This window comes from Podarcis erhardii, assembly GCF_964252035.2.
Source record: "Podarcis erhardii genome assembly, chromosome: 7".
NCBI classification, from domain to species: domain Eukaryota; kingdom Metazoa; phylum Chordata; class Lepidosauria; order Squamata; family Lacertidae; genus Podarcis; species Podarcis erhardii.
In genome coordinates this window covers 18696123-18723533 of record NC_138511.1, presented here as the reverse complement: position 1 = coordinate 18723533, position 27411 = coordinate 18696123, and the positions used below count along the sequence as shown (strand labels likewise).

Below are 27411 nucleotides of genomic sequence, written 5' to 3'. Positions count from 1 at the left end.
TTTAGCTGTATAGTGGTCCCTCGGGTTACATACGCTTCAGGTTACAGACTCCGCTAACCCAGAAATAGTGCTTCAGGTTAAGAACTTTGCTTCAGGATGAGAACAGAAATCACGCTCCGGAGGCACAGCAGCAGCAGGAGGCCCCATTAGCTAAAGTGGTGCTTCAGGTTAAGAACAGTTTCAGGTTAAGTACGTACCTCCAGAATGAATTAAGTACTTAACCCGAGGTACCACTGTATCAGTTTTTAATTTATGTCGTGAGGTGCCTTTGGAGAAGGGTGGAAAATAAATAATATTCTAAAAAATCGGTAATGCCCCGCCAAGTCCTGCTTAGAGTACATCCATTGAAGAGAATGAACCCTAAGTGAGTTATGACCATTAACTTCAGTGGGTCTGCTCTAAATCAAACTAGCCATTGGCAATTGGATATCACTCAATGGGCCTGCATTTGAATAAAACTTAGTTGGATACAACCCTTTGTTGTGTTTTTACTGCAGTCAGATGGAGGGTGTTTTTTACTCGCAAGTAAACGCGCCTAGGACCCAACCTTCAAACAAACACCGTCATCGCCCCACCCACCCCTCTCAGAATGCGCCAATCCCCTGCGCCCCCTCCCTTCGCGCTCCATTCATAAAATTAACATTGAAGCAAACTGTGCGCTGGCCCCACCTCCCTTTCTTAAGTCACCGTGGGCTGAACTCTATTGCGCCGGCCGCCGCGCCCCCTTGCCTGCGTCGCGGGGAGCCTATCGCCGCCTCCGGAACGGGACGGCGTCAGAGCCGGCGCCACGCCTCCTTTTTTTTTTTTAGTTTTAACCTCGCAGCCGGCCAGGCTGCCTCGCGGTTGGCTCGTTATGCACGTGGAGCTGGCTGCCGGCGTCGCGTGACCTGGCTGGCTGTGTTGGCGCAGGCCCAGTTCTGCCTGGCCGTCCTCGGCATTGGAAGCAGCAGTAGGAACTGCGGGGATTGTGGTGACCGGACGGGGCCGGGCCGGGCAGGCAGGCAGTTAGGCAGGCATGGCCGGACCCACGCAGGAGAAGAGCACGCTGCTGCACCTCTTCGCTGGAGGGTGAGTCCTTCTCCCTCATTTCATTCATCCTTCTGGGCTCATCCTTAAAGCGTTAGCTTTTCTCTCCCCATTCATCCTTCTCTCCCACCCTCATTCATTATTCCCCCTCCCACACTTTATTCATTAATCTCCCCCATCCATCCCCTTCTTCCTCCATTCATCAATCTTTGGTAAACCGCTTTGAAATTATTTGTTTTTTTACGATCAGGCGGTGTTATAATTTTTATGATATAAGTAATAAATAAATTATTACCTCTTTGTATTTTTCTCTCACATGCACCCCTTCTCTCCATTCATCTCTTCTTTTTTGATTTCTTACCCTCCCTTTTGACCACTACCCTCCCTCTTCCTCTGAATTTACATTTATTTGTTGTCTCTCTTATTTGTTACATTTATTTGTTGTCTCTCTTCTGTCTCTCTTTATATATTACCCTGCTGTCTTTTATGTCATTATCCTCATCCTACCCATTTTCTCATCCTCCTTTTTCAAGGGGGGTGGGGTGGGGAGAAAATAACGCTACTGCCCATGATGGTTATGCTGTGCTTCCACGGTCAGAGGCAGTAAAAAGCTAACACTTCTGAATATCACTTGCCAGAAACCACAGAAGGGTAGAGGGCTCTTGTGTTCCTGCTTGCAGGCTTCCCATAATGGGCACCTGATTGACCACTGTGAAAATAGGATGATGGACTAGATGGGCCACTGGCCTAATCCAGCAAGGCTTTTCTTACGTTTTCCTCCATTCACCCCTTTGCCCATTCTCCTCTTCTTTCTTCGTACCTTCCCTCTTCTTTGCTTTTCTCTTCCGTGACTTCAAAATGGTACATCCATATACAGGCGCAGGCTACCTCTGAGGTTCTGAGAATACCTGCTAAGGAGTGCCCAGCAGTGCACATTCTATTGGAAGCAAAATGCTTGGATAAATGAACCTTCCATCCAACCTAGTAGGCCTTGTTTATTTATAAGGAAACACAAACATACACATGTGCTCCCCACACACTTCATAAGCCCTTGCTGGTGATAGCTTGCGGCATTCATATAGTGTTTTAGAATGTCAGTTGTGTTTGTACACATGTGGCATAGTGGTTAGGCCAGGGGTGCAGGAGCCTGCAGCCCTCCAGGTGCGTTTGGGTTCCATCTCCCATCATCCAGCACGTCCAATAGTCAGGGGTCATCTGGAAGCCTGCGGGTTCCCTAACCCTTTCTTGGGTTTGAGTGTCAGACTGGAAGCAGGGAGATCTGGGTTCAAATCTCCCAATTGAACCATGAACCTCACCAGGTGCCCTTGAGCCAGTTTGCCCTCCCATCAGCTTGATCTACCTCTCAGGATTATTGTAAGGGTACAATATGTACATGTGTCAGCACTGTGTTGAGCTCCTTGAAGGAAAGACAGGCTGCAAATGTAATAAAAATAATAATGCACTTACAGCAGCCCTGTGAGGTAGGCCAGTTTACTTATTCCCTCATGGCTAGTGCCTTAAATGGCTTTTCAGAAGGTTGGAAATAATTATGCAGGGTGTGCCATTTCATTGCTGTTTGTCATGAGCATCCATGTATAAACGCAGGAGTCTGTCCTTTTTGTGAGCTTTCCAGAAGGTTGTGATTGGACACTGGGTTAGATGGATCTCTGATCCAGCAAGGCCCTTTTAATTTTTTGTTCTTTACTTTCCCAGTGGAGCAAGATCAGACCTGTGCTCAGCCGTCAACTCATTGTGTAGCTTTGAGCAAGCTGCTGGCTCTCTCAGCCACCACCACCCCGTCTGTAAAATGGGACTAACATATCTCAGTGAACAGTAGAGCTTTTCAAGTGCTTTACAAATGAAATGAGTACATTACAAGAGCAATGGTCTAAAGTGGTTTGGGCTACACCTGCACCAGCAGCCACAGCTCACTGGTGGGGTGTCTGCTTTGCATGCAGAAGCCTCCTGGTTCAATCCCCAGTGGGGGTAGGACTGGAAGAGAATTTGTGCCTGAAGCCCTGGAGAGCTGCTGCCAGTCAGTGCAGACAATTCAGAGCTAAATGGGACAGTTGTATTACTCTGTATAAGGCAGCTTCCTATGGACTACAACTCCCAATGTAGTTGTAGTCTAAGACTTCTGGGGGGGCGCCAGGTTGGCGAAGTCTGCTTCTATTATTTCCCAAGGCAGGTTTATTGCATGCATTGCAAGGTTGGGGCCTTTCCTCTTGCCATCCTGGGCCTAATGGATACCTGAACAGGCATGACCAGATCTTAGGCAGGAATCTGGGGAGACTTTAGAATGTGTCTGTGGTTTGTTTGTTTGTTTGGAAGTACTGTACCATAGCCTCTTTTTTAATTGTCTTGAAAGTGAAAATAAAAGCATTTCTATTATTATTATTTTAAGTCCTTGTTCTATTCAGAAAGGACTTCCACGTTCTGAGGATGTGGGTTTCCCCGGCTTGCTTTTTATAGACAACTAATCTGGGAGTGCAGAGACACTAAATTGTGTGTGATCCGTCCCTCCCTCCCTCCCTCCAAAGTCTGCTTCATGCATCTGCTTATTTGTGGTTAGCAAAGTGTAGGGAAATCCTGCTCTCCCCTCCATCACTACTCAAAAAACACCCAACCCAGCTAGCTAGCGTATTCTTGGCTTTCGGCTCCCCCTTTTCATTTGTCATGCTTTAGGCAAATACTGCATTATAAATTGTTGCTTCCTGGCTGCAAGTCTCACGCTGCCTTGTCTGCTCTGCGCTGGTTCTTGGGCAAAGAGGGATGTTATACGGATATATCTGTCCAAGTGTTGCATCATACCAGGCCAGAGTAGAACTGAGGCAGATTTGTGTTTTGTAAGCAAGAGTGCTGTCTGGGTATCTTTTTTGTGCAGCACGCTGTGTGTGTGGTGTTTTGATCCATGGTGACGGAGGAAGGACCCTGGATCTCAGATCTAGGTCTCTTCTTACATGGGAAGTAAACTCAGCTTTTAAAAATAGAACCGACTTCTAAGTAAGCAGAGCACATTCCCATGCATGTTTATGAGGAAGGGATGTAGCTCAGAAGGTCCCTGGTTTGATCCCCAGCATCTCCAGGTAGGGCTCAGAGATACCCTGCCTTAAACACTGGAGAGTGGCTGCCTGTCAGTGTAGGCAGTACTGTACTGCGTTAGATGGGGCAATTGTCTGACTCTGAATAAGGGAACTTTCCTGTGTCTACACAGAAGGAAGTCTACTCTGGGGTCATTAGTGCTTTCTCCCATATAGATGCACATAGGATTCCATGCCAGCCTCAATATCATTTGGGGATAGATCTGTGTTGTGTTTTTAGAAAATGTGCCCTCTACAGTGGTACCTCGGGTTAAGTACTTAATTCGTTCCGGAGGTCCGTTCTTAACCTGAAGCACCACTTTAGCTAATGGGGCCTCCCGCTGCTGCTGTGCTGCTGGAGCACGATTTCTGTTCTCACCCAGAAGCAAAGTTCTTAACCCAAGGTAATTTTTCTGGGTTAGCGGAGTCTGTAACCTGAAGCGTCTGTAACCTGAAGCGTATGTAACCCGAGGTACCACTGTATATGGGGAGGGAATTGCAGACTGATTTGTAATCCCTGAACACACACACACACACACACACACACACACACACACTCACTCTCTCTCTCTCTCTCTCTCTCTGTGTGTGTGTGTGTGTGTGTGTGTGTGTGTAAATGCTTGTTTTCTCCTCTTGTGTGCAATGACTGTTTTCTTAAATTGGTAACTTTCTTCGTTATTACATCAGTGCCTCAAGAGTTTCAGTGCTGTTACTTGCAAACTGCACCAAGACAGAGGATTATTTCCCCGCATTGTATGCCTTGACTGGCTTTCTAATGACAGGTTATCTGTCTGTGTCATCAGAAACTGTTTTGTGAATTGCCAGCTTTCAGTACATACCGTAATTAGCACTTTCAGTAACTTCCAGTGCTTCATCTCCCTCTGACTTCGCTTTTTACTCTCCTCCCACCTGACCAGGTGTACACAGTCACATCCATACCATGCAGTCAAAGCTGTGACGTCAACGAACATGGCCTTCTGAAATTCATACAATCGTAGATTTGTACAGGACCTCAAGGGTCATCTAGTCCAACCCCTTGCAATTCAGGAATCACAGCTAAATGATTCCTTAGTCATGTTATTCTTTCATATACTGTGTGTGATGCTTTATGAAATGTGGAGCCAGTACAGCATAGTGTTTAGTTTAGCTTAGCTAGCTATGGATGATGGGAGTTGTAGTCCAACAACTTGGAAACCCAAGTTTGAGAAACCCTGGAGAGTGATATAGACTAAGACCTGGGAAAGACCAGGGTTCAAATCCCCGCTTGGCCTTAGGTGTAACCTTCTGCCCGTCACTGCCTCTCAGTATGGCCTACCTCACAGGATTGTTGTGAGGATAAAATATGAAGGAGAGCTATGTACTTACCCTTGAGGTGGGATATAAATGTAATAAAATATACTATTACTCAGAGTAGACCCACTGAATTGATGGACTTGTGCTAGCCATGTACTTTAATTTCAGTGTGTCTACTCAGTGTAGGGCGGACATTGGATGCAACCCCCAGAGGTTTGGATTTGGTTTCAGGGGACCCAGAGGGATGAAGCCTTTGTAACAAAGACTCTTTTATTTTAGTTTAATCCAAGGCACCATTGCATCCAAGGAGGGTCCATTGAGTTGAGATTCCTGCATTGCAAGGAGCCTCAGGTCCGTTCCAGCTGTGCAGTTCTATGATTCTGTGATAGACCTTACTTCCTGGGAAGTGTGCTTAGGATCACACTTTGGAAATACAGGAGGCAGTTTTCTCAGTACTGTATCTGCATTCCTTTGCAAGCTTTTGTTTTCCCACTCTCTCCCTCCTTTCCAAATCTGTATAAATAATTACTTAGGGCTTAGATTCTCTCCACCGCAAGATGATGGAATCCAGGATGAAAGGGACTTAATTAGCTTAAGGGCTTCCTGCCTACCTTTATATAAAGCTGTCCCTGCAAGGCAGAATGCCAGTATAGCAGCACTTTCTCCCTGGTGTGGTCTTGAGATTTGGACCTGCATGTGGAAACCCTTAATAGGGTGTGGTTGTTAAAACAATTAGGTCCCCTCCCCATTTGCTATTTTGCAGAATTCTGCCTGCATATATTTATAGATCTGCGTGTATTCAGTATGTATCTTCAGAGCCAGCATTTGAGGGAGTTGTATTGGGTCTGCCCCCCCCAGTTTAAGCACTAGCTCCCGAATATGCAGCTTGGCTCACTGGCTGGCGTGAGTTGCCAAGATCTGTTTTGGAAGTGAATCGCCCCACCTCAGCAAGGGTGCTGCAGAGTTGGAAAGGTTCGAAAAAGGGCAACCAGAATGATCGAGGGGGTGGAGAAACTCCCTTACGAGAGGAAAGGTTGCAGCATTTGGGGATTTTTAGTCTAGAGAAAAGGTAAGGCAAGAGGTGACAGGTGTCTAAAATGATATATGGTCTGGGGAAGGTAGATAGAGGGAAAGGTTTTCTCCCTCTCTCATAACCCTGGGATCCGTGGACATCCCATGAAGCTGAATGTTGAACGATTCAGGACAGGTGAGAGAAAGTCTTTGTTCATGCAGCACATAGTTAAACTATGGAACTCGCTCCTGCAGGACAAGCCAATGATGACCACTGGCTTGGATGGCTATAAAAGAGGATTAAACAAATCTGTGCTCTGAGAACAGGCAGAGGTCTCCTAAGGTACTCCCAGCACCCTGAACAAACTACAGCTCCCATAAATTCTTTGTGGGGAAGCCATGACTGTTTAAAGTGGTGACATAGTGCTTTAAGTGTATGGCATGAATGTCACCCTGGTTTTTGTCCTTTGGGGTAGGCTTGGTCGTAATTGCCTCAGTGCAGGGCCTTTTGTTGTGGTGGCTCCTCCTCTCAGAGGTCTGCATCTTTCCTTCATCACATTTATGGGTGAAGACTGTTCCATTCCATCAAAGCATTTGCAAACCCTCTCTATCTGTATCTCTTTTGTGTTCAGTTATTTTGTGTGGACTTCATGCAGTGTTTTAAAAATATCAGACCATCATAATAATGCTTTCATGTTGAAAGGCATTCTCTTAATGTTCTAAATCAGGCATAGGCAAACTCAACCCTCCAGATGTTTTGGGACTACAACTCCCATCATCCCTGACCTGTTAGCTAGGGATGATGGGAGTTGTAGTCCCAAAACATCTGGAGGATCAAGTTTGCCTATGCCTGTTCTAAATAAATGCTGGAAAGTGTGCCCCTTCCCTGAAGTGATGTCTTCCTTTCCTTAGCCATGGGAATCTGCTGAGGGAATAAAAAAAATAGTTCTCTAGGTGCCAACATTATTTTAAGATGTCTAGGCAACCAGGCACATGGGATTTTCTAGCTCTGCAGTATAGTCAATAATTGCTGTTCCAAGCTAAATGGTTTCTCCTTCACTTAAGCAGAGAAGATCCTTGGGCAAAGTTCCTTAAAAAAGCAGTGTTAGGAACTCAGATATATTAGCTAATCACCAAATGGCACCTTAAACCTAGGTTACAAGCACCACAATAAAATGTTTAGGCACCATATTATTATAATTTTTTACAATGAGACATTATTCATTTCTATACCACTTTATATTTTAAAGAAAAAAATCTCAAAGCAGTTGACAACACACTAAACCATCAAATCAAACAACCCAGAATAAAACAAAACTCAGATATATAAGCTAATCGCCAAATAGCACCTTAAACTTGGGTTGTGGTCACCACAATGTAATGTCTGGGCACCTCTTTCCAGTGAATTGTTATTTATTAATTTCATTTCTATGCCACTTTATATCTTTTAAAAAATCTCAAGGTGGTTTGCAACACATTAAAACATCAAATCAAACAATCCAGACTAAAACAAATTCAAACTTCAAGGAAAACATTTCAGATCCTTCTCTAAGTGACATTTTGCTTTCCCCATATAAATCTACTTAATTTATATAGCTGCCCCATAGCAAAAGGACTCTAGGAAATGAGTGTGGTGTAGCGGTTAGAGTGTCAGACTAGGACCTGGGAGATCAGGGTTCAAATCCCCACTCGGTCATGAAGCTCACTGGCTGACCTTGGGCCAGTCACAGCCCCTTAACCTACCTCACAGGGTCGTTGTAAGGATTAACTGAGGAAGCGGGGTGAACTATGTACTCCTTGGAGGAAAAGGTGGTATATACATTCAATAAATAAGCTGTTCTGCTTATGAAAGCTGGAGGGGACAGTCAGATGGAGATGTCAGTTGCCAACCTGGCTCCCAGAGACCTCCGTGTGGTTGCAATTGGACCCACATCTGCCGCAAAATGCGCCTGGCTAATTTCTGACATTGCCTTAAAGATAGGGTCTATTAATGGTGGATGGAGGGTATTGTTGTTCTGCCAATCTTTACACACACACACACCAACCATCACTTGTACCTGACCCTTGGGCTAAGCCAGGCTTCCTCTTTTCTCCAGCCCACCACCCTCTTGCCCAGCAGTGGTCCTTCTGATGCAAATGCTTCTTCCCTGCCATTTGTCCTTGGTCCCTAGCATTTAAAGGTCGACTGCCTCTTAGCCAGGGTGATCCATTCAGTTAGCATGACTGCTGGTTGTTATGGGATCTTTCCCCTCTCAAAATGCTGTCATAAGCCAGCAGCCATTTGCAACAAGTTCCATGAGCTGCTTGTGCATTATTTGCGCAAAAAGCTTTGGCTTGTGTCCCGCTAGGTTCTGCTCAGAGGTGGCCCACTGAAATGAATGGGTTAGTCCCACATGGGTGAACTTAGGCTCGCTAATTTCAGTTGGACTACTCGTGAGTAGGAGTAACGTTGGCTGCAGGCCATTGTCTTTGCTAAATTCCTGGCGTTGCCTGCATTATAGTGTTGGAGGGAGCTGGTGTTAGCAGTTTCCCTTTGCTTTAATATATATCTGGCAGCAAACAAAACAGCAGGGGAAAAGTCAGGTCCCCCCCCCCTTCAAGTTGAGCTTGTGGGGCAAGAGGGAGACCTATCTGGGCCTCCCTTGGTCCAACTTAAACATTAATCAACCTGAGTGGCAAAGAGTTTGTTTTATTTTACTCTTTATTGATTTATTGAATGTTTAAAATGGGGTGGGGTGGGGTGGGTCAGCAGCCTCTTTTATCTTCTTGAGAGCCACATTCCTTCATGAGTGATGGATGGGGCCAGTGGCCCCCTTTTTCATTTCCTTGGGTCGCCCCCTGTCCTGCCGTCCTTAATTTTGCTCCTTCCTCTCTCTAGGTCACCCCCTTTTCTTTCTCTCTGGCTCACCCCACTTCCTTTTTCTTTCTCCCATCCTATGCTCAGGAGATCATAGAATCAAAGAATTGTAGAGCTGGAAGGCACAGTGAGGGTCATCTAGTCCTATCTCCCTGCAATGTTGGAATCTCCACTAGTGCATCCATGACAGATGCCCATCCAACCTCTTCTCAAAAGCCTCCAATGAAGGAGAATCCACCGCATCTCCTAGGAGACTGTTCCACCGTCAAACAGCTCTTGCTGTCAGAAAGCTCTTCCTGATGTTTAGTCGCAATCTCCTTTCTTGTAACTTGAATCCATTGGTTCTGGTCCTAGCCTCTGGAGCAGGACAAAACAAGCTTGCTCCATCCTCCATTTGACAGCCCTTTAGATATTTGAAGATGGCTATCATATCTTATCTCTGCCTCCTCTTTCCCAGGCTAAACATACCCAGCTCCCTCAACCATCCCTCATAAGGCTGGGTTTCCTTGATGATCTCGAAACCAAGAGGTCAGAACTGATCGCTTGTGGATGGCTTCTGAAAGGAGGCTGAGGCCCACAGGCTGCCCACCCTGGTAGTAAAGGCACCCATCCCCTCCAACAACACCTGGGACGAATGGGAACATAGAAAGCTGCCTTACAGCAAGCTGGACCATTGGTCCATCTAGCTCAGCCTAGATGCCTACTGGTTGGCATCAGCTTTCCAGGGTTTCAGGCAGGGGACAATTCCCAGCCATACCTAGGAATGGAACCTGGGGGGTTTTGTGTGCAAAGCAGATGCTCTACCACTGAGCTACAGCTGTTCCAATAATAATAATAATAATAATAATTTTATTATTTTATTTTATTAAATATTTTATTAAAATATATGAACAAAGGAAGCTGCCTTATACTGATTAGGCCATTGGTCCGTGTAGCTCAGTATTGCTTACAGTGATTGTCAGTGACACGAGATGTCAGCTTGTGATGGATGTCTCCTCGTACCTGCTGCAAAAACCCTCTTTTTGACACGCCCCCTTTTTTGCTTTTCTGAAGTCCTTCGTTCCTCTGCACATCTGAGATGTTTGGCTCTTCTTTGGAATGATGCAAAATGTTTCCCTTGGATCCACAGCAGGCTGCTTTTCAGTAGCTTTCCTGCTTTGGGGGCAAGAATGTGGAGAAAGGAACAACCCCACCCCCAGTGCCTGCAGAATTGGTTGCCGCAAAGGATAATTAATTATTCTGCAGAGCCGGTTTGCACCGGCTGTTCCAGGCCTCCAGAGTTGCTCAATGTGCTTTGTTAAAATCCACAGTGACATCTGTGAACCTTTCATGCTGACGATGCAGCTATTAATGCGGTGGCGCATGGGGTTGCAGGTGTACAGCAGAGGGAACGGCTTGCGCACCCAGGACAGCTCTTTGGTTTAATACATTGGTTACTCCTTGGTTGAGTGAATGGTGTGAGTCTTGGTTGCCAAATTTGTTTATTTTTTTAATGGTTCTATTGGGTGACTGTTAGCTTAATCTAGAAGCATGGTAAGCTGCTTTATAGAGAGGCAAGCCATTGGGTCCATCTAATTCTGTATTCCCAACACTGCCTGGAGATGCATTTCGGGATTGAGGCTGGAAACTTTGGTGTGCAGAGCTGACACTCTGTCACTGAGCTGTGGCTACGGGAGGCTTCGTCCAAAACATCTGGAGGGCACCAGGTTGTCAAGGACTGCTTCAAATTGGTCTTGTAGTTTATACTTCTCTTTCACAAAGCACTTGAAAAGCTTTTGTGTGGTTGCTGAGGTCCACTTGCCCCATTTTACAGATGGGGTAAATTGAGATTGAAAGCCTGCAGCTTGCCCAAAGCCACAATGAGCCACAAACCTTCTCCCCACCTCTCACAGTATGGAAACAGATTTGAGTGCATGAAAAGGTACGCACGGTTTATTGAACTATACCCACGCTTCTTGGAACTTACGTACAGGGGATTGGATTACCCTTAGGACCTCTTCCAACTCTACAGTTCTATGATTCTGCGACCAATTTTGCCCAGGATGCAAGCAGACCTCCAAGATGCTTGGGGGCTAAGTCTCTCCCAAACCCTACCACTTTTATCACCTCTACTTGTAGATGCCAGGGATCAAACCTGGCACCTTATTGTACAGCTTATGCCGCTTCCATTGAACTATGAGGCCATCCATCTGCAGTGCTGCCTTTCGATATATAAGCTAGGCATGGGGAGCAGTCTCTGTGGAGAAGGTTAAAAAGAGTTTGAGCCTAGCAGAAGAGGTAAACAGCTGGTGCTCTGAGGATGTCTGCCAAGTCTTGGAGAGAAGTCGGAATGTTTTGCAAAACATGTGATATCACTTGCAGGGGGCTCGTCGGAGGGCGTGTGGGTGTGCGTGCAATCAAAACATTCTTCGCACTAAACGGGGCGGCTGGAGTAGCATGCCATTGCGCCTGGTAACCTTGCGCCTTACTTTTAGAAGGAAGCCCACAGAAGGCCAACTTACTGGTTGACGCACCATGATACCGTCTCTGTGTGAGCGTGTGTGAATGATCCGTTGCTGATTTTTGCTGGGGAAGGGTTTGATTTTCTTCCTCTATACGTAAAAATGTAAGGCTGTCGTCACTCAGAGGATTTGCAGAGCCGTATCACAAACCGGGAATTGCATGAAGAACAATCCAAGAGGTCAAGAAAAGAAAGCTTAGCGGTTGCATGGGGTGAGAAGGGGACACTCTAGGGAGTGAAGGTTGGGGAATGGCAGTGGGGTTGGCAAGTGGAGCAAGTTGGGGCACAGACCCTAGTATGGTGCATACGAATATAAGGCCACAATTGTACTCCTCCTCCGGTCATGTTCAGTTATGGAACTCGTCATCTGCTGTTGCTTCATCTGCCAAAGGTAGCCCTCACTTCCTTTTTGTTTAATATGCCTGATCTCATCTGCACTGGGATTTACCGTATCTGAGTGCCGTGCTTTTGATTGACAGTGTTCCTGCGGAAAGAGGAAGGAAAACGAGTAATGCAATACCTGAAAATATTAGTGTGGGTGTTTACAGTAGATGGCTTGAATTGTACAGTAATCAGTGGGTGTTTTCAGTTTGTTTTGTTTTAAGTGTCATCTGATACGCTTGTGTCCTGTCATATTTCTGTGTACATAATACATATATACAAAAAACAGGCCATTATAGATCCTACATTGCGGAATTTCAGAATGCTGATTTTTAAAAATATCTATTAAGATGCAGTTCAGCTAGTTTGTGGAAGGTGGGAAGCTTAGCAGCAGGAGCTTATTTGAACAGCTTAGCTTCATTGAGCCTCCGTTTCCCCAGCCACTCTGGGTGGCTTCCAACAAAACACTAAAATACAATAACCTATTAAACATTAAAAGCTTCCCTAAACAGGGCTGCCTTCAGATGTCTTCTAAAAGTTTGGTAGTTATTTTTCTCTTTGGCATCTGGTGGGAGGGCGTTCCACAGGGCGGGTGCCACTACCGAGAAGACCCTCTGCCTGGTTCCCTGTAACTTGGCTTCTCGCAGCGAGGGAACCACCAGAAGGCCCTCGTTGCTGGACCTCAGTGTCCGGGCAGAACGATGGGGGTGGAGCCGCTCCTTCAGGTATACTGCACCGAGGCTGTTTAGGGCTTTAAAGGTCAGCACCAACACTTTGAATTGTGCTCAGAAAAGTACTGGGAGTCAGATTACAGAGGAAGTCCATCTTTCAGGGTGCTTAGGATAAATAACGGGGAGACACCTATTGCTTTCATGCCCTGTCTTGTGGAGCCGTCTGGCTTGCTGTCATTTGCTAACTTGCTGCTGGGCTCAGTTTGTTTTGCAATTTACTACTGCATTAATAAATACTGTAATGGAAGGGAAGGCTCAGGACAGACAAAAGTTATAGCATTTCTGCAAAGCGTCCGTTCAAAACAATGAAATCCAATCCTACAAGAGGCACTGAGGGCCACCAGTTGGGATGGCTTTGTCAAAAGGATTAGACAAGTTCATGGAAAAGGCTCTCAGTGACTACTAGCCACAATGACTATGTTCTGCCTCTATCCTCTGGTCAGCACTGTATGTTTGTGGACAATGCTAGAAACTCAGATATTTAAGGTACATGCCAAATGGCTCCTTAAACCAGAGTTAGTCGCCAAAACAGAATACCTAGCTGCCATTTTGGGGCCAGACAGCTCTAAAATTGTTTTTCAATAAAACTGTTTGGTCCCTGAAATTCATTCTGATTGTGCAGATAAAATATACCGGATAGAATTCTACAGGATGTTTTGCTGGTGTGTGAAAATAGTCAAGAGCCAAGGATCCCCAGGCATGCACCTCCAGATGGTGGAGACGACAGGTGTCATCATCCTGGCACCTGGGCATCTTCCCTTGGCCGCAAGTAGCTGATAGCTAGGTGCAAAATGCGCCTGGCGCCTGGCTAATTTTGAACACTGCTTCTGGATACCAGTTTCTTGGGATTGCTAATGGGGAGAGCAATGTTGCAAACAGGTCCTGATTCTGAGCTTCCCATTGGGGCATCTGGGTGGCCACTGTGAGAACAGGATGTTGAACAAGATAGGCCTTTGGCCTAATTCAGCAGGGCTCTTTATGTTTCCTGCCTAACTGGAAACTTTTGTATGCAGTAAACCAGGTGTGGCGAACATGTGGGCCTATGGATCTTGTGTTTATTATTTATTTAGACCAGCCTTTCTCAACCTTGGGTCCCCAGGTGCTGTTGGACTACAACTCCCATCATCCATAGCTACCGGGACCAGTGATCAGGAATGATGGGAGCTGTAGTCCAAAAAGCATCTGGGGACCCAAGGTTGAGAAAGGCTGATCTGGACCTTTTGCACCCTGCTCTTCAGCCAAAAAGGCTCCTAGAGGGGCTTACACACCATCAAAACAGTCTCTGTCCACAGGCTTACAATCTTTTTTTTTAAACAACCATGACACACAAGGGGAAAAGGACAGGGAGGGAAAAGTGGGGAAATCAAACTTGTGCACCAATTATTAAACTGTTGCTGAACTACAGCTCCTATCATCCCTCTCCATAGTTAAAATTCAGCAACATATGGAGATCCAAATGTTCCCCAGACCTGCAATAAATGATTGGGGGGGGGCAGGAACAAGAGCAAAGAGGGTCTCAAAACCTTCACCTGCCAGCCAGTGACTTGGGGGGGGGGGTTTCATCTGGCTGACAGTCCCCTTCTCTCCCTCTTGGCTTTTCCGTATAATTTTCACATGACCCTCTCTTGGCCTCTTTTGGCAGCAGGCGTAGCTGCTAAGAAGCTCTATAAAAAGCCCACGGAGAAAAAGCTTAGCCACCGATAGCATCTTTGTTCTTTTTCTAAAATTGTATAACTGGGGCACAGTGACGGCACCGTTGGAGGGAGTAGCCCATTTTATACACTGCCTTCATGTTACTTGCTTTTTTTGAAGGTGCTCCTGTGCCCACCCAGGACCCCATACCATGGCCTGACATCCATTGGATGCCAGCACGCAGTGATCACTGGATTAAATGGAGTGGCTGGGGAATCAGGCCACTCCTGTCACACACACCAGGTTTTAATTGTCATTCTTGGCAGCCCAAGAATTGGATTTTTTTGCTGCCACTTAGCCCAAGGTTCTAGTCTCTTTGTTGCACAGAGATGCTTTAGAACATGCAAGCCATGCATAGTATGTTTAGTAACCAGCGTTCATTCCTAGGTGGACATGTTTTCTATGGGTGTTTGTTTTGTTTTGTTTTGTTTTGTTTTGTTTTGTTTTGTTTTGTTTTGTTTTGTTTTGTTTTGTTTTGTTTTGTTGTTGCACCTAGTCCCTCCTTCCTTCAACCAGATGTGTGCCCATCAGTTGCTTGCTGTACGGTATTTGCAAGGTAGTGGGGTGCATGTTGACCGCAGACCTTTGTTTGTGTTTTTGAGGTGCTCTGTTTTTAAAATCTTGAGACTCTCGGAAAACATTCAGGCTGGTTGCAGTGAGCTGTCTCTCCCTCTCCTCATCTCCCCGTGCTGATCCTCTTTTAGGTTCCATGGACATGTGAACAGCACAGGGCTTGTGTACCATGAGGGGGAGGAATGCAACCTGATTGCGTTGGCCGTGGCTGTATTTGCAGAGCTTGAAAGCCAATGTCAAACCTCTGGTTCTGTACACAGAGCAGAGAGAAGCTCAGATAACAGCTGGTCTTCAAAGGCCCCTGCTGTCTGTCATTCGGTGGACTCTGCTCTCCTTTTCTCACACATAGACCTGGTGCCCAGGTTACAGGTGTGACACAGTAGCCAGGGATTGGGAGCCTTCAGCTCTCCAGATGTTTCACTACGAGTCCCATTATCCTTCACCATTGGCCATGCTGTCTGTGACTGATGTACACTGTAGTCCACTTTTGCTGAACTACAACTCCCATCAGCCCCAGCAAGCATGACCAATGGCCAGGGATGGTGGGAGTTGTAAGCAAGGCCAAAGGTTTCCCACACCTGCTTTAGATGCAGGCCTTGCCCTCTCCATGCTTTTTGGAGGTAACCAAATCAGGTAGTTGATTTGTTCAAAATGGGGCTAACCATTTGGGGCCTTGGCTCCAGGGAACATGCAAGAAGTTCCTTTTGGAGCACAAAGGGCAAAATGTTCTGCCCCTCTCCTGTGACCTGACCTGCATGGCTCCTGTCTTGTTTATCTGGAAGGTGGCCCTTTTGATTTTGGAGTGATTTCTGAAGCTGCTTTGCCAGTGGTGGTTGGGTGCCATGGCTCAGAGCAGAGTCACAGGGGCAAGAAAAGCAAGTGATGCTCTAGTTTGGGATGCTCTAGTTTGTTGAACTCCACCTCCCAGCAGCCCCAGCCAACACAGTCAACAATCAGGGATTGCAGTCCATCAACATCTGGAGGGCCACAGGGTCCCCACTTGTGGCATGGACAGCACTGAGCTGGATGGACCAATGGTCTGGGTTGGTATGCAAGGCAGCTTCCTAGGGCAAGTGGCTGTGATTTGTATTCAGTTGTATAAAGTGCAACTAACTAAATTCTTGCTCTTATCTCTTAAAGAGTTAGTTTAGAAGGGACAGTTTCTTTTTTCTGTGTCAAGGCCATGGATAAGCAGCTTTTGTTTGACAGTGTAAGCATCCAAGGCTTATTATACGTATGTGGTTTTTTAAAATCTGGGTTTTCAAAAGTTCAGGGGACCTTTCTTCCTCACCAAGAGCGCATCCTCAAATCTGTTGTGGAACCTCTTCTGCATTGCCAAGGATTCTGAAGGCACATTATTATTTATTTAACTGAATCTGAATACCACTTAATCGTAAAAACTTCTAACTGGTTTCTATAAAATTTGAAAATTGGCATTGTAATTATTTCATGGGAGTCAGAAGTTAAAAATAAGTTGGCCTACAAAAAAAATCTGTATATAAAATGAATTGACAGTTGGTAATATGCATTTAGAAAATAAAACTGTGTATTAAACTTTAGGTGTTTGGAAAGGCGAAACGAAAACAGTTCTTAGGAGGTGCAAGAAAGTGTACAATGAAAGTGCCTACCTAACAGGCAGGGTGTTCCAGAGAGTAGTTGCTGCCACGCTGAAAGACTGATCATTAATGCGGCACATGTAGGCATGCCAGTGTGGTGGATCACATGCTCAGGACTGAGGTCCGTGTGGTTTCTTCCCTTTCATCTGACGTCTTCTACGTTGTTTTTTTCCAGGTGTGGTGGTACAGTGGGCGCCATCTTCACCTGTCCGCTGGAAGTCATCAAGACGAGGCTCCAGTCTTCTAAACTGGCCTTCCGCACAGTCTACTACCCACAAGTCCAGCTGGGCACGATCAGTGGCGAAGGAGTGGTCCGTCAGACGTCCGTCTCTCCGGGCCTTATCCGGGTCCTGAAGTGAGTATAATGGGCTTGGCCCTCTAGAAATGTTAAGCAGCTCCACACAGCTAAATGGGGTCCCCCTCCTTTCACTGCGTCCTTGCTCTCTGTTCTTAACCCCGGACTGTCCAGATATGTTTTGCTTCATCTTCTCTCCCCTCTCTCACCCCCCCCCCGAAACTGCAGATCCATTTTGGAAAAGGAGGGGCCACGGTCGCTGTTTCGTGGGCTGGGGCCCAACCTGGTTGGAGTTGCGCCATCAAGGTACGAATCTATTTATTGCATTCCTATCCTGCCATCTGTCCTACAAGGAGCTCAAAGTGGCACATATACTTCTCCTTTTTTTTTTAATCCTCACAACAACAACCCTGTGAGGTAGGTTAGGCTGAGTGAGTGACTGGCCCAAGGGAGCTTCATGGCTAAGTAGAGATTTGAACCCTGCTCTCCCAGGTCCCAGTCTGGCACTCAAGCCATACTGGTTCTCATCTTGCTTTTTAACCTTTCAGAAACCTTTGATGTACTTGGCTTATAACTCTGGTTATATAACTCACTAGAGGCTTACCTGGTAGTGGCAACAGGCAGCTGCTTCCATTTCCCACAGTCCTTCATAGCATCATTGGCCCAGGAGCACTGTGGGAGAAGTCAGCTTCTCAACAGTCCTGCCAGCAGGTAAATCTACTGCTGAGGATTCTGGGACAGGTGTTGGTAGACCCTGGCAGGGCACAGAGGGCACCTGCCCAAGGTTGCTGGGAGCCAAAACCAGGGCCTTTAAAAATATGCAGTGGATTATTTCACTTGCTTGATAGAGATGTGTATTCTGCTCAGTCTTTGCAGGGTGTGTGTGTTGGAAACCTTATTCAAGACAGTGACGTAGCCAACATTCACGCTGCTGAGAGAAGACCCATTGAAATTAAGGAAAATGACAAAGTTAGGTCTGTAAATTCTAAGGTAGGGCTAATGTTGGGCACAACCTGTAACCTGGTGTACGTGCACAACAGAGAGGGAATCTTGGAGAGGTTCTGTGCATATTGGAGGCATAAATTTGGAAAAGTCCATGCCCTTTCCCAGGATTTTATATTTATTTTCTTAGAGGTATATCCTGCCTTTATTCCATTATGGAATCCGACCATTCATAGGGTTCCCAGGCACAAACCAGACCCAGACTAGTGATTAACACGTCTTCAGATCATGTTGGTCCTAGATATGAAATTCTGCATAGTCTTGGCTCTCTTTCTTTTTCTTTAAATTAAAGTCCTCAAGTTTGCCAAGATAGGCTTGAAAAGTGTACATGGAATGTGTGGTGAACATCTCAGCCAGAAGGGAGTCGTGAAGAGGATTATCAGCAGTCCGGGTTAGCTGCGGTACTGCTTTAGAATCCTGCATAGCTCCTGATGCGGGCGAGATTTTGCGTAATAGGTGTGCATTTGCAGTGGGTTCTCAGTGTCTTAAAAACTCAGTTTCTCATTTTTCTCCTTCTTGTACATGCCCCATTCTGGCAAGATCTTGCCGTCTTCCAGCTCGCTGGACAAGCTTGCACACTCTTTTATTCTCCAGTCTGGGGTAATGATTTAATTGGGAAAGGGAATTTCTCCCCTTCTCCTGCAAAGGCTGATGGCTTAGCCCTGGCCAAAGAAACCTTTCTCCTTGACAACAATACTGAGATCCCAGCTGAAAGATACATTTGTAGGTTTTGTTTCGTTTTTTTAAAAAAGCCTTTCGGACGAGAATAGCAGCCTTGTTCTAAAGCTGGAGCGCTTTGCTAATGGCTCTGGCTCTGGGATCCTTCTTTGGGGCCAGAACTGGGGAGAATGGATAGGAGAGGTGGCTGTCCCTCCACAGAAATAAAACGCTGACCTCCTTCTGTTTGCTTGCCAGGCCCTAAGGCACTATTGATAATCCAGTCACTATTTATTTAGGCCTAAACTACCTCCAGGCCCAGCCCACTCATGAGGTGGGGGTGAAGCCATTGCCTCAGGTGGCAGAAGTCGTCAAGGCCAAGGTGTACCCACAGGCTCCCTGCTGCCTCCAGCATCAACACTGAAATCTCGCAAGATCTTGAGAAGCATGCAGGATCTCAAGAGATTTCTGCAACATCTTGCCAGAAATCAGCACCAGTTCCGACGCCACTTCTCCACCACCAGCGGGACGGGCAGCAGGGTAAGGCGGAACTTCCTGTTTCACCCTAAGTGGTGAAATGGGACATTCCACCCCTGCCTACCTTGCTAGGTTGTTGTGAGCACAAAATGGGATTGGAGGCTAAGAACTCTGTACACTGCCCTAGAGCTCCTTGGAGGAAAAATGAGATGTTAAGAAAATACATAAAGTATTAGCTTAGTTTGGATTATTTATGTGTGTGCTGTATAAGAAAAAGGGGAGGCATATATTGCCACTTTTTTTTTTTTTTTTTGCTAAGAAAGGCACAGCAAGTAATCAGAGCAGTGCAAGCCATCTTCCGGATCTGGCGAGTCCAGAACATCTCTGGCTGCGGGTGCAAAGCCTCTTTTCCCCACAACGTACAGCGTTTCTCAAAGCTACAGCTGGCTTGTTTTATTTCTCTGAGATGTTGTGGAAAATGCATCCTGTGGGGCTGTTGGGAGTTGTAGTCCCAAACCACAAAGCGAAGTCTGTGCTCAGATGATCAGACAAGTGGAAAGTGTTTGAATAAAAATGATCATCCTAACATTCTGCCTATTTTTGTTTGCCATATGATGATGATGATGATGACAGGCTGCACAAGGTTTTTGTTTTTAATGGGGTTTTAAAGGTTTAAAAAGGGACACGGGTGGCGCTGTGGGTTAAACCACAGAGCCTAGGACTTGCCGATCAGAAGGTCGGTGGTTCGAATCCCCGCGACGGGGTGAGCTCCCGTTGCTCGGTCCCTGCTCCTGCCAACCTAGCAGTTCGAAAGCATGTCAAAGTGCAAGTAGATAATAGGTACTGCTCTGGCGGGAAGGTAAACGGCGTTTCCATGTGTTGCTCTGGTTCGCCAGAAGCGGCTTAGTCATGCTGGCCACATGACCCGGAAGCTGTACACCGGCTCCCACGGCCAATAAAGCGAGATGAGCGCTGAAACCCCAGAGTCGGCCACGACTGGACCTAGCGGTCAGGGGTCCCTTTACCTTTACCAAAAAGGTCAGAGACCATCGCTTTACAAGGACACCCACTCTCAGTCAACCTGACTTTGCCTCTTCAATTCATGATTAGAACTCAGAGCCCTTTCCCCCACCCCTCCTCTTACCTCTCCCACAGGGCCGTCTATTTTGCCTGCTACTCCAAGGCCAAGCAGCAGTTCAATAACATCTTTGTGCCGAACAGCAACATCGTCCATGTCTGCTCAGCAGGTTCTGCAGGTTTGTAATCCTAATTGAAGGGGATGTAGTTTACCAGCCAGCGCTTTTTATCAGGATGCATTGAGCAAAAGCAACTGTGCCTCTATTGGGGCCAACCAGGCTAAGGGGTTGGCAGCCTGGCAGCCTCCGGGTGTGGGTGGGAAGACCTTTTTTGGCCAAACAGGCTGGATCTTTATCTCCTCCCCCTTCCCGCAACAGGCTACCTTTGACAGGTGGGTGGGACCATCCACCTTGCAATCATCTGACATCAGAATGCTAGCCGAGGCAGGTAGACTTGACTGGCAAGCGGCCTTGGCTGCAAGTCCATTATTATCATTAAATTTATTACTCACTCTTCACCAGCAGATCCCAGGGCAGGTTACACCGAATTAACATTTAAAACAGTTAAAATAGATGACAAATCACCGGTACAAGGTGGGCTCTGAAAACTCGTGTCTCAGGTGTCAAAAGCCAGGGTAAAGAAGTGGATCTTCAGCATTCGCTGGACGCTGTACAGCAATGAAGCCAGGCACACCTTTAAACCAGGAGTGAATAAACACAAGGCCAAATTCAAGATACAATTGTAGAGTTGGAAGTGACCACCAGGGTCATCTAGTCTATCCCACTACTGGAATCTTTTGCCTAACATGGGGCTCGAACCCACGACCTTGAAATCAACACGAGTCTCACGCTCTGCCTCGGAGCCATGAGATCACGCTTGGTGTTGGTGGGCTGTGTATTTCATTTCTTAAATTTATATCCCACCTGTCCTCCCAAAGGAGCCCAGGGTGGTAGACACTTGTGTAATGAAAAAATGCAATTAAAAATAAAAGTGTATTTTAAAAAACGTTAAAACTTTTGAAACAGATTTGTGAACAGATGTAACCAAGTCATGTGTCTGGATCGGCCTTTCCAAACAGGAAAGGCGTGCTGAAACGAATGAGGTTAATTTCCCTAGTTATCACATCCAGGTTTATTTATTTAAGGATTTTAAATAAACTGCTTAAAAAAATAAATCTCTAAGCAGTGTACATTAAATATTGCACCACGTTTGTCTTTGCCTAATTGAAGCCACATTTCCTTGATTTTGCCTGGTGTGAGGGTGACTTAAGAGAAGTGAAGTCTTGTTTGAACATTTTATGTATGTTTGAACATACAGTCCAGTGGCCCATCTATTCAGCATCCTGTTCCCAACTAGATGTCTGTGGGAAGCCAGGAAGCAACAGCAGGGTTCTCCCCACATGTGATTCCCAGCTACTGACTTCCTCTTTGTGAAAACAACAGTGTGTGACAAAGGGAGCAACAAGAATCAAACAAGGAGGACTGCTCAGTTTCCTTCTGTCTCTCAAATAAGGGAGCTGCCTCCCTTCTGAGACAAGCTCACCTGTGTGCATTGTGCGCATTTCCTTTCTTTTTGTCTTCCTTTTTTTGGTTTTTGCATTGGATCAGAAGTGCCGATCTCCAGGCACAGAGCAGCTGTGTGTGTATTGCAGCCGCTCTCCAGTTACACAAGCTGCTATCCAGCTCAAGCCAGAGCAGAGCTTGAAATAAACCAAGTGTTACATGGGCCGCTTACATAACTTTGGAAACATGTGCCTTTCTGCAGAAAGCAACCGGGAAATGTGGATATGCGTCTCCATTAATTTGATCTGGCCACTTTACCTGCTCAGTTGGTTTTTACATGTTTCTACCGTGTGTATGCAAATTTGCAGTGGCTGATGCAAATAATTGCCTGCCTTCCTGTTAACAGCTGAGTGCTGTGGCTCAGAGGGGGAGCACTTGTTTTACATGCAGAAGGTCCCAGGTTCAATCCCTGGCATCTCCAGGTCAGAAAGGACTTTCTACCTGCGACCCTGGAGAGCCACTGCCAGTCAGTGTAGACAACACTGAACTTTAGGGACCCAGTGATCTGACTCTGTATAAGGCAGCTTCCCATTCAAATCAGTTCTTTATGCAGAACCATGAGGACTAGAATCTTACTTTACTTTTTAGCAGGAGGGCTCCACTGTGGAACACCTGCATTGCATGCAGAAGGTCCTACGTCCAGCCCCCAGCATCTCCAGATAAAGGCTGGGGTACAAGTCTACAGAGCCACTGCAAGCCCGTGTAAAGAGTACTAAGCTAGATGGACTTAAGGGCCTGATTTGGTGTAAGGCACCTTCCTGTCAATCCCTGGGATCTGTTCCCTCCCCCACCCAAAAAAAGTTCAGGTAACAGGTGATGGGAGAGATCACTTGTATGAGACTGTAGAAAAACACTAAAGTCAGAGTTGATAATGTTATACCAGGTGGGCCAATGGATGGAGGTGATCACCCACCCTTTTCCTCTGCCCCAAAGCCACCTCTGTTGATCACATCCAGAAGTGGACAGATGACTCAACAATGCCACCTAGAGCTCCTGCATAGGTAGTACACACACTTTCATGCATAGACATTCTCTGAATTTGTAAGGGCAGCTTGAGATGTTCCACCTGTCCTGGACACAACAGAGACCTACAGGAAATGCCAATCGGCTCTTTTAAAAAGTGGAAGGGTGGATTTAGATTTGTGTTTAGTGCTGAGCACACATGCACAAAGGCATTTGGATACCTACTTTTAGTCTGGTTTTCAAAGACGCTTTTCAGTCAAACTGTCCCCTGCGGAGATGAAAGAAACAACATTAAATAAACTATTTTCCATACGGGGACTGCAGGAGGTTCTTTGTCTTTGAAAAATGGAAGCTGCTGTCAAGCTGTTGCTCCATCTAGCTCAGTGCTGTCTACACTGGCTCGCAGCACCTCTCCAGGGTTTCAGACAGGGAGTTTTTCCGAGCCCTGGAGATGTCAAGGATTGAACCTGGGATCTTTTTGCTTGCAAAGCAGAGGCTCTGCCACTGAGCTACTTGTAAGTGGTGTTCCCTTGGATTTGCAAGAGGTGCTTCTTCTCAAGTTTATAGCTGTATATTTTTTACAATTTTATTGCGTGCACTGCGTAGAGTGCTTTGTGATTAAGCAGAATAAAAACCTTTCTAAATCTTTGTGGGAGTGGGGCTTATTGGTTTGTTTTGTTCTTACTATGTATTTTGTGTTTTTATCTTTTTTTTATGCTGTGAACCACTCTGAGATTTTTGGATGAAGGGCAGTATCCATATTTAATAAATACATGAAATACGGGAGGGGGATGCACACATCTTGAAAACCAAAACAACTATCTCTTTTCCTTGATGCTTCTTATCCATATGCAAAGTTTTTGCAGGCTACAGTGTTGTTGTTACGATTTGTATACCTCCCTTTATTTGTAGATAAAACACACGAAATGCATAATAAAAATAAGAACAAAAACAAACCAATAATCCCTCCTCCCACAACACATTTAAAAGGGCATCGGATGTCAATCAGCCCAAGGTCTGATCAAAGAGGAACATTTTCAACTGGCGCCTAAAGGTATATAATGAAGGTGCCATCCGAACCTCCCTGGGGAGAGCATTCCACATACTGCTGCTGCAGAAAAGGCCCAATCTCGTGTTGCCGCCGCTTGTGGAGCAGGCACACAAAGGACCTCGGAGGATGATCTCAGGGTCCGGTAGGTTCATATGGAGACCCTGAGGTCTTGCGATCCTGAGCCATTTAAGGCTTTATAGGTCAAAACCAGCACTTTGAATCGGGCCCAGAAACTAATTGTCAGCCAGTGCAGTCGATGACATCCTTTTTTATTTAATATTTAATAGTTTTGTTTGCATGAAGAAATTTGCTTAGGAACATTGTAAGTTGTCATATACAACCAGGTTAGTACCATTGGTACATTTAGTTCCAGGTTGGTCAATGCGGTGCCCTCCAAGTGATGGGAGTACAGCCCCCATCATCTCTTGAGTACCAGGCTACACTGACTGGAGCTGATGGGAGTTGGGAGTCCGGCAACATCTGGTGAGCCACAGGTTCTCCTTCCCTGTTCAAAATAGTCTAAATAAAAGCCGGAGCAGATACTCCTGCTTCCTGGATAGTGGTCCTGGGAGCCTTTTGTCCAGGGATGGGGAAGCTTTGGCCCTTTGGATGTTTCTGGACTACAACTCCCATCATCCCTGACCATTGGCCTAATGGGAGTTGTAGTCCAAAGTACATAGAGCCAGGATGGGGCCCCTGTGGCCCTCTGGGTTTTCCTGGACTACAACTCTGAACTACATCCCTGACCATTGGCCATGATAGCTGGGGCTGATAACGAGTTTCCCTGTCCCTGATTTGGTCCAATAGCATCTATTTGTGTCTGGCATCTTACACGGACAGGGAGAGATCTTTCCACTCATTGCTAACCAATCTGCTTTAACTGGGACCTTCTGCAAGCGCCAAAATGTGCCCTGTCACCAGGCTGCCTTTTCCCCAGCTGTCCTTTCCTTTTCTCAGTGTTTTGACAAGTTAACCAATTTCCTTCTCCCTCATCTGTTTTGCAGCCTTTATCACAAACTCGCTGATGAACCCCATATGGATGGTGAAAACCAGGATGCAGCTGGAAAGGAGGTAATCCCAGGGGCTGAGCTGGTGAAACAGCACCTAAGGGAAAGGAAGGTGTATTTGCAAAGGATGCTCTAGAGGGGGCTGTAACGGGGGGGGGGGCTCTTCCACTTGGGGGCTGCATCCTATTCTGGGCCACTGTCTCGCTCAGCTGTGTCACCTCCACCAAGCTGCCTCAGCAGGAGAGATAGGCAGGAGGCTTCTTTCATCACCTCCTTGCCTTTGAACGGTGTCAGCTGGTCTTTATGGGAACAACTGTTTAGAACAGGCTTCCTCAAACTTGGCCCTCCAGATGTTTTTGGCCTACAACTCCCATGATCCCTAGGTAGTAGGACCAGTGGTCAGGAGTGATGGGAATTGTAGTCTCAAAACATCTGGAGGGTCGAGTTTGAGGAAGCCTGGTTTAGAAAATCGTGTCTAAATTTTGATTTTCCTCTTCCCTCCCTGTCCTCTCCCTTGTGTGCTGTGTGTGTGTGTGTTTGTTTGTTTTTTAAGATTGTAAGCCTGCAAGTAAGGGGACTGTCTTGTTTCGACGGTGCATCAGCCACCCTGGGAACCGTTTTGACCAAAGAGTAGGGTGCAAATCCTCTAAATAAATAAATAAATATAAAGTGCCTTAAAAATTGGAATAAATGGATGGCTATTCATTTTTCGGGATGGAGGGTGGTGGGAGAAATTCTGGGTTGCAGCTAATGCTAGTTCTACAAGAGTAAATTCATGACTGGCTTCGGTAGATCTACTCCTGGAGTAGAACTGCTATAGACCACCGGTCACGCTTGTTGATTCAAGGTACTGATCGCTGTCTCTCTCCACCCCCACCCGCCTTTTTGCATTCCAGAGTCAGGGGTTCGAAGCAGATGAACGCGCTGCAATGTGCTCGCTATGTCTACCAGACAGAAGGAGTCCGCGGCTTCTATCGGGGCCTGACTGCCTCCTACGCTGGGATCTCTGAGACCATCATCTGCTTTGCTATTTATGAGAGCCTGAAGAAGCACGTGAGCGAGGTCCGGTTGGCCCCTTCTCCCGCTGGCGGGACAGAGCGGAACTCCACAAGTTTCTTCGGATTGATGGTCGCCGCTGCCATTTCTAAAGGCTGTGCGTCATGCATTGCTTACCCACATGGTATGTGAGCTGCACCCTCTGCTGGACTGGCTTCCGTCCAGGCACTGACCTCCTTCAGTTCAGCTTCCTGAAATTCCCCTAGCTATTTATTTATTCTCATTCATTCATAATCAAGTTGCTAGCCCTCATGGTTGGTTGTACAACAGGGATGAGAAATCTGGTCCAGGCCTGGGGGGGGGGGGTCCAAATCTGTCTGCAGGGCCATTTTCCCCAAACCACGCCCATCTGCCTGTCATCAGATGTCGCTCGTGACATCTGGCAGGTGGGAGGGCAGGCAGGGTTGAATCCTGCATTTGCTGTGAACACCCAGAGAGTGGGTGGGCTGGCATCCAAACTGAGCAGGATTTAACCCTACGATTTAAGCAGGATTTAAACCGCAGCAGGGAACAGGGACGTGCTGACAAAACTGAGCGGGATTTAACCTCCCCCCCTTATTCACTGATTGAGGAGGGGGTTTTAAATCCTTTTCAGTTCGGCTGAATTTCTTGCAAACCCCTTCCTCATTTGGGAAGTGGTTTGCATGGAACCCCCTCCTAAAAGCAATGGTGGCCAACTCGGTTTTAGCATTGCCTTGAAAGATGCTTTGAAGACCCGTGTTCAGGACTTGAAAGCACCTTGCACCTGGTGTCATTGTGGAATTGCCAGTTTTGATAAGGATCCAGCCCGTGGAGCTAAACTGGTTCCCAACCCCTGCTGGGAGGTATGCTTGAAAAGAGGATGGGTGATACCTGGTTGTTTGGCAGGTGTGCCCTTGTCCCCTCTTGCAAACCAAAATTCTGCAAAACACCAGCCTATGCAAATACAGAAAGTTCATATTCCAAAATTCTTTCTTGCAAGCAAATCAGTTTGCCACTACACTATGCCACCAGGTAACTTGCTGGGGAAAACTTAAAATGGGCATTGCAGGGTTTGGTCTAGATGACCCTAGAGGTCCCTTCCAACTCTACAATTCTGTTCTTCCAACACCTTTCATTTGTCTCTCTTTCCTACCCTAGAGGTTATACGGACACGACTACGGGAGGAAGGCACCAAGTACAAGACGTTTGTCCAGACGGCGCGGCTGGTGTTTCGGGAAGAGGGCTACTTGGCCTTCTACAGAGGACTCTTTGCCCAGCTCATGCGGCAGATCCCAAACACGGCTATTGTCCTGTCTACCTACGAGTTAATAGTGTACCTGTTAGAAGACCGAGTTAAGTAGCAGACCAAGACTTGAATTAAAAACGCACTCAGACAAACAAACAAAAAACTGTTAAAACTTCCACAGGCCAGTTTCTTCGCAAAGAGCCGTTTTAAACAGTCGGACAGGACTGGAGAGTTGGAAAAATCATGGATCATTTTGCTTGATGACGCGCTCTCTTTTAAAAAGTTTATTTTCTGCTC

General features: G+C 46.4%; 1 protein-coding gene across 2 annotated transcripts; it reads left to right on the top strand.

Moving 5' to 3' along the window:
* The first annotated feature begins 811 nt into the window (after positions 1-811).
* SLC25A33 (solute carrier family 25 member 33) lies at positions 812-27411 on the top strand. Of its 2 annotated transcripts, none has more exons than XM_081871257.1 (7): positions 812-1068; positions 16936-17115; positions 17284-17361; positions 20347-20447; positions 24849-24915; positions 25748-26031; positions 27027-27411. In XM_081871257.1, exons 1-7 carry the CDS (start codon positions 1016-1018, stop codon positions 27227-27229), a joined length of 966 nt encoding a protein of 321 aa, XP_081727383.1. In that variant the 5' UTR covers positions 812-1015; the 3' UTR covers positions 27230-27411. The 2 variants fall into 2 exon arrangements, with proteins under 2 accessions (XP_081727383.1, XP_081727382.1); XM_081871256.1 differs by lacking the exon at positions 812-1068 and adding an exon at positions 11582-11718.